Source organism: Acipenser ruthenus, chromosome 37, assembly GCF_902713425.1.
Source record: "Acipenser ruthenus chromosome 37, fAciRut3.2 maternal haplotype, whole genome shotgun sequence".
Lineage (NCBI taxonomy): Eukaryota > Metazoa > Chordata > Actinopteri > Acipenseriformes > Acipenseridae > Acipenser > Acipenser ruthenus.
Genome location: NC_081225.1, coordinates 7162982 through 7170493, shown reverse-complemented (window position 1 = coordinate 7170493; position 7512 = coordinate 7162982). Strand labels below are relative to the sequence as shown.

General features: G+C 48.9%; 1 protein-coding gene across 1 annotated transcript; it reads left to right on the top strand.

Annotated features, from left to right (window-relative positions):
• Nucleotides 1-1987: 1987 nt before the first annotated feature.
• LOC131706861 (zinc finger and SCAN domain-containing protein 29-like) lies at nucleotides 1988-7029 on the top strand. The gene is made up of 2 exons (XM_059008735.1): nucleotides 1988-3044; nucleotides 6811-7029. The coding sequence occupies exons 1-2, from the start codon at nucleotides 2057-2059 to the stop codon at nucleotides 6819-6821; spliced, it is 999 nt and encodes a 332-aa protein (XP_058864718.1). The 5' UTR covers nucleotides 1988-2056; the 3' UTR covers nucleotides 6822-7029.
• The last annotated feature ends 483 nt before the right edge of the window (nucleotides 7030-7512 follow it).

Below are 7512 nucleotides of genomic sequence, written 5' to 3'. Positions count from 1 at the left end.
CTTTTTTTTTTTTTAAATGGGACTGTAACAAAAGATCGCTTGGGCAGCAGTGTGGAGTAGTGGTTAGGGCTCTGGACTCTTGACCAGAAGGTCGTGGGTTCAATCCCTGGTAAGGGACACTGCTGCTGTACCCTTGAGCAAGGTACTTTACCTAGATTGCTCCAGTAAAAACCCAACTGTATAAATGGGTAATTGTATGTAAAATATAATGTTATATCTGTATAATGTGAAATAATGTGATATCTTGTAACAATTGTAAGTCGCCCTGGATAAGGGTGTCTGCTAAGAAATAAATAACAACAATAGCTTACCCCAAGTTCTATACAGTTTGCCTCCATTGTTCGACAAGAAGAAAAACAATTGAAATGTGTATAACATTCTTTAACTGAATCTACTGTACCTAAACTCAGCTTGCTAGTTTTCTAACATTTAAATACAAATATGCTTTTGGTGTCAGTCTTTTAAAATCTTTTTATAAAGTGGATGGCCGGATTCATTCTTGATAACAAGATAAAATGTTATAAAGGATGGAATAATTATTTTTTTTATTACAAAGTGCTCATAAAGTTGAGCAAATACCCCAGTGTTCTCATAAATTAAGAAGTAATTAAAACCATAAGTCACAGTGAATATTTAAACATTTCAAAAAGGTACCTTACCAGAGCTGTCCTTGTATTTCATTATGCTGTCTAGAGGAAAATTGACAATATAGTGCCATTCATTGTAAACAAATTTGTTTACTGTTATCATTATTATTATTTATTCATTTGGCATATGCCTTTATCCAAGGCGACTTACAGGTGTTACAGGGCTTGTGGCAGGGATGGATGAGTGGTGACATCAGGCCAGAAGCAGGAATGGAAACACAAGCAGTACTGCAGGAAAAAAAGACGCTGCGCACCGTTTATTTATAATACAAAAAATTAAATAAAAGGCTTAACAAAAACACTTGCTCACAGAGCGAAAATAAAAATAAACAAAACAAACCACAAACACAAATAATATGATCAGGCTGGGCAGTAGCCTTCACTGATCCTAGATTACTTGCTTTTAGTTTCATTTCTCTCCGCTCGCTCTCCCGTTCCTCCTCCGAACACCCACACCGAGCTGGAGAGTTTCAGGCTTTTTATACCGTGACCGAGGGGTTTAACTAGCTGGTAATTATTCTATTACCCTTTGGCCACAATCTGCACGAGTTTACTAATTACTCCTGGCAGAGGACGAGCACCAACCTTGCCTCTGCCAGAACACGTTTTAAATGAAAACAAAACAAAAACAAAACAAACGCACGGCTACGCCGTCATATTTAAATTCAATAAATAAATACAAAAACAATACCCACGTGTGACAGAGAGAGAAAGAATTCAAACTGTAAATCTCCCTCCCGACCAAAGAAGGCGCTTGGTAAGGTGGATCGTATGCTTCCTCCTAGATGGACTGCCTTGACGGTAGGCGGAAACCGGAAGGTGACCATATTAGGGGGAGCGCGTAGTTGCATGTACCTGGAAGGATTCCATTGCAATCAGCTGCGGGGCGGGCCCCTATTGGAGAAACCATGGCAACGGGTTGTTTGCAAGGAGGAGGTTCTGGGTACAAAGGGGAAGCAGTTACGTTAGTACGGCCCCCTTTGCGCTGATGACGGTATCCAGCCGGAGCCTGTGTCTCTGTTATTGTTTTGTTTTGTCTCTGACAGAGGAGGAGTGAGAGTCGGGAGCTGCAGCCGCGGAGCCAGCATTAGACCCGGAGCACGTCCCTCACAGCACAACACAGCACAGCACCAGCACTCACCACGACCCCGGAAGAAAGAGCACAGTTTCGTGCACGGAGGATTGTGGTTCAGGAGTGTCATTCTTTTGTTAATAAGGACTGTAAACCTGCCGTGTTCCCCCCGATACCATCGCTGGCAAAAGGGGGGGGGGGGTTTATTATTATTATTATTTATTATAATTATTGAAATTAAAACACAGACGTTTTGGGAGAACTCTGGTCTGGACATTGCCTTTATTATCACCACTCACATCCTGTTCACAAGTGGTGTCAGAAACGGGATTTTACAATGGACCCTGCAGCACTGAACACCATGATGGAGGCTCAGGCACGTAGGCATGAAGAGACCTTGGCAGCGGTGATGGAGAGGATGAATGCCATGTTCCTCGCGGCCAACCAGAGGAGGGAACCGGTGGCCGAACCAGCAGTAGCGCCTCCGAAACCTAAAGTGGTGAAGATGTCGCTGGAGGATGATCCCGAGGCCTATTTAACATCCTTTGAAAGGCAGGCGACAGCAGCCCTATGGCCTCGGGAGTGGTGGGCTACCCAGCTGGGACCCAATCTGATCGGGGAAGCCCAGGCAGCCTACCACGCTTTAACCCATGAACAAGCCATGGATTATGATCTTGTAAAGAAAGCCATCCTTCAGCGACTGGACATCACGGAGGAGACGCACCGCCGCCGGTTCCGGGAGTACCAACGCCCAGAAGGAGTCCGACCCCGAGTAATGGCCCAGCAGTTGGTGGACCAGGTGACCCGGTGGCTCTGCCCTGGTGAACGCACAGCAGAGGAGGTGGCTGAGATTGTCACCATTGAACAATTTATACAGTTGCTGGGGCCAGAAGCCAGTAATTGGGTCAGCCGGCACCGGCCCACCACGCTGGACGCCGCGGTCAGGTTGGCTGAGGGGTACGAGGACTCTATGCCCACACCGCTGCCCACCCCGATACATTCCACGCCGACCTTCATCAGACCCAGGATGGCGGGCCCAAGGCCGGGGCCCCTTCACCCACACACACCCTTCACGTCTGGACCAGCACCCTCACGTTCCCCAACGGGTGGCCTCGCTCCACAACACTGGAGGCCGAGGTCAACCCCCAGCTGGGGTAGAACAGGGGCCCCCTCCCCGCTGTCAGGTCGGCAGCGGGACAATCAGGCTCCGTGGGCGCCTCTCCCTCTGGAATGTTACCGGTGCCATGGGGTCGGCCACCTTGCCCGGAATTGCCCCTCAGCAATGGAGTGTGGTGCGGCTTCGCATTATTTGGTACCGGCGACAGGTAAGTCCAGGGGTAATGATTGGGAGGGACCTTGTATTGTTGATGTGCGGGTTGGTAATGTGAGCACCCACGCATTAGTGGACTCTGGGTGTGGTCAGACCTTGATTTCGGAAACTCTCTTAGAAGGGGTACCTTGGTGGTCACGTGGGTTAGTGGTCATCTCCTGTATCCATGGAGATAACAAGGACTACCCCCTCACTAAATTAGATGTGACCATTGGTAGTCACACCCGCCGTGTAATTGTGGCGGTGGCAAAAAGGTTGCCATACCCTGTTATTTTAGGTCGAGACTGGCCATGTTTCGAAACAATTATAAACCAAAAGGTAGAGCCAGTCTCCGGTAAGGCCATAGGAGCAGCGGGGGAAACTATTGGAGATATTTTTCCGCTGCATGCTGATCTGTTCCCCTCTCGGTTCCGCCCAAAAAAAACTAAACGAGAGAGAAGGGTGGAAAAATGGGAGGGCGCATCAATGACACGAGGTTGGGGTTTGGTAGGAGACTCCTCCACGTCTGATAAACGCCAGGGAAAGGGAACTGGGATCCAGTGTGACCGACCGGGCCGAGTTACTGAGACCCCTAGTGCTGAGGCTACCATATCCCCGCTCGATATACCGAAAGTCTGGGACCGAGATGTTGATCTAGCGTACGAGCAAAAAAATGATCCTACGCTGGCTAACCTCTGGGGGCAGGTTCGGTCTATCGAGGGGAAGGAAGTAGATGGCAATCAGCCGCTCACATACCCTCACCACATTGTGCTTGGGCATTTGCTGTATAGAGTATCCCGAGCCCCGAGCACAGGGCAGACTGTAACACAGTTACTCGTTCCTCAGTCTTTTCGACATGAGATCATGCGGTTGGCTCATGATGTCCCTTGTTCGGGCCACTTAGGTAGCGAAAAGACTCAGGAACGAATATTGGCTTGATTTTACTGGGCGGGAGTGTACAGTGAGTTGAAGCGGTATGTGGCGACCTGTAGAGAGTGCCAACAGGTAGCGCCGGGGCGGGTTCGCCCGGCCCCATTGGTTCCACTGCCCCTGATCAATATCCCCTTTGAACGCATTGCAATGGACATAGTGGGCCCATTGAGCCAGTCTGACTGTGGATATACGCATATTTTAGTAGTGGTGGACTACGCGACCAGATATCCAGAGGCAGTACCATTGAGGTCCACTAGTGCATTAGCGATTGCAAAAGAGTTAGTGCAGATCATAGCGAGAGTAGGGATCCCCAAAGAAATTCTGACTGATCACGGAACTAATTTTATGTCACGGTGTTTAAAGGAACTGTATAAATTATTACAAATTCGATCCATTCGGACCTCCGTTTATCACCCGCAATCGGATGGTTTGGTGGAACGTTTTAATCAGACATTGAAGCAGATGCTGAGGCGGTTTGTCAACCAGGAGCAAAAACATTGGGCTAAACTCCTTCCCTACCTGATGTTTGCAGTGAGAGAGGTGCCTCAGAGCTCGACCGGGTTCTCTCCCTTTGAGATGCTGTACGGGAGACAGCCACGAGGGGTCCTTGATCTTGTAAAGGAAGGATGGGAGGAGCAAAATAAAGATGCTAAAAACATAGTGAAATATGTAATTATGTTGAGAGATCGCCTGCAATTGGTTGGTCAGTTGGCACACGAGAACTTAAAACAGGCTCAGCATCGGCAAGAGCAGCAGTACAATAAACAAGCACGGATTCGGACTTTTCGGCCAGGAGATAAGGTACTGCTGCTACTTCCCACTTCGGAGTCTAAACTGTACGCTAAGTGGCAGGGACCATATGAGGTGATGCGGGCAATTGGTAATGTAAACTACGAAATCAGACAACCCGATCGCCGGAACAAAACTGAAATTTACCATATTAATTTATTAAAACCCTACAATGAAAGGGAGGCCCTGTTTATAGCCAATGACAGTATAGAAGAGGATTTTGGTCCCTCTGTCAGTACACCAGCTACAGTTAACATTCCGATGGGGGAACAATTACTTCCTGATCAGAAGTGTGAACTCCGTGGGTTAGTGAAACAATTTGGTGATGTTTTTTCTGACTTGCCTGGCAGAACTAATATGATTGAACATGCTATTATTACTCCCGCAGGTGTCAGGGTTCGAGAGAGACCGTATCGAATCCCGGAGAGTCGCAGGGGTGCCGTTGGCCGGGAGGTGAGGGATATGCTCGAGCTTGGAGTCATTGAGCCTTCCCGGAGCGAGTGGAGCAGCCCGATAGTGATGGTGCCTAAGAAGGACGGCTCCACTCGGTTCTGCGTGGATTTCAGAAAGGTTAATGCCATCTCCAAGTTTGATGCATATCCCATGCCTCGGGTAGACGAGCTCCTCGACCGACTGGGAGGAGCGCGGTTGATTTCGACTTTGGATCTGACGAAGGGATACTGGCAAATTCCACTGACCCAGAGTTCGCAAGAGAAAACTGCTTTCTCTACCCCGGGTGGCTTGTTCCATTTCCAGACCATGCCCTTTGGGTTGCATGGAGCCCCGGCCACCTTTCAGAGACTGATGGACCAGGTCCTAGCGCCCCATCAGCAGTATGCCGCTGCATACATTGATGACGTGGTGATTTTCAGCTCTACCTGGAGAGAGCATATTATTAGACTTTCGGCCGTCCTACAGTCTCTGAGGGAGGCGGGGCTGACGGCTAACCTGGGCAAGTGTGCATTCGGCAAACAAGAAACCCAGTATCTTGGCTTCCTTATGGGTAATGGGCGGGTAAAGCCGATCGCTTCTAAAGTCCAGGCTCTAGTGGAGACGGCGATCCCGAGAACCAAACCGCAGGTGAGATCACTATTGGGGTTAGCAGGCTATTATCGCCGCTTTATCCCCGAGTATGCCACCATAGTTAACCCCTTGGTAGAGCTCACCAAAAAGACGGCTCCAAAAATAGTTAAGTGGACAGGGGAGTGTCAGGGGGCCTTTGACACGATTAAGAGGAGACTATGCCAGGCCCCAGCACTTATTTCACCAGATTTCAGTAAGGAGTTCATCCTCCAGACCGATGCCTCCCAGATTGGTCTGGGGGCGGTCCTGTCCCAGCAAGTTGACGGGGTAGAACACCCGATTATTTACATGAACAAAAAATTGGCTCCACGGGAGATTAACTACTCCGTCATTGAGAAGGAGTGTTTGGCCATCAAATGGGCCACTCATGCCCTTCGCTATTACTTGCTGGGGCGTTCTTTCACTCTTGTCACTGATCATGCTCCTTTAAGGTGGTTGCATACGATGAAGGACAATAACGCTCGGATAACTCGGTGGTATCTGGTGCTGCAACCCTTCCACTATACAGTGAAACATCGTGCGGGTAAGGAGCATCAAAATGCAGATTTTTTTTCAAGGGAGGGGGGCCCATTGGGGAACTTAGAATTGGCCGAGTGTGCCTTCGGCATCACTCTGAGGGGTGAGATGTGTGACAGAGAGAGAAAGAATTCAAACTGTAAATCTCCCTCCCGACCAAAGAAGGCGCTTGGTAAGGTGGATCGTATGCTTCCTCCTAGATGGACTGCCTTGACGGTAGGCGGAAACCGGAAGGTGACCATATTAGGGGGAGCGCGTAGTTGCATGTACCTGGAAGGATTCCATTGCAATCAGCTGCGGGGCGGGCCCCTATTGGAGAAACCATGGCAACGGGTTGTTTGCAAGGAGGAGGTTCTGGGTACAAAGGGGAAGCAGTTACGTTAGTACGGCCCCCTTTGCGCTGATGACGGTATCCAGCCGGAGCCTGTGTCTCTGTTATTGTTTTGTTTTGTCTCTGACAGAGGAGGAGTGAGAGTCGGGAGCTGCAGCCGCGGAGCCAGCATTAGACCCGGAGCACGTCCCTCACAGCACAACACAGCACAGCACCAGCACTCACCACGACCCCGGAAGAAAGAGCACAGTTTCGTGCACGGAGGATTGTGGTTCAGGAGTGTCATTCTTTTGTTAATAAGGACTGTAAACCTGCCGTGTTCCCCCCGATACCATCGCTGGCAAAAGGGGGGGGGTTTATTATTATTATTTATTATAATTATTGAAATTAAAACACAGACGTTTTGGGAGAACTCTGGTCTGGACATTGCCTTTATTATCACCACTCACATCCTGTTCACACCACGGCGCTTCACTGTCATATAAATACATAAATCATAAAATTAACAAATACAAAACAATAACCTGCACAGGGGCGGAGGGGGAGGCCCTGTTCTAAAAATAACATTCTAAAAATAACATACTCAAAATAACGCTCCTCGCCCTGTTACAGGGCTGTACAGGGTTACAATGCAAAATGTATATTTAAATACAGTATACAGGGCCAGATTAAAGGACGTGTGGGCCCTACGCTAGCCCATATTTTGGGGGCCCTATGCATATTATGGCAAATGGTGTTATTGGCATATTGGTTAATCCGGCCCTGCGTTGGGGACAGAGAGTGTGAGCAGAGTGGGGAGCAGAGCGAGTCAATTGTATATGGAGCGGGGTGG

Bases quoted from the DNA above. Each gene is read 5' to 3' on its own strand.
- LOC131706861 (XM_059008735.1), top strand. From the start codon at position 2,057: ATGGACCCTGCAGCACTGAACACCATGATGGAGGCTCAGGCACGTAGG.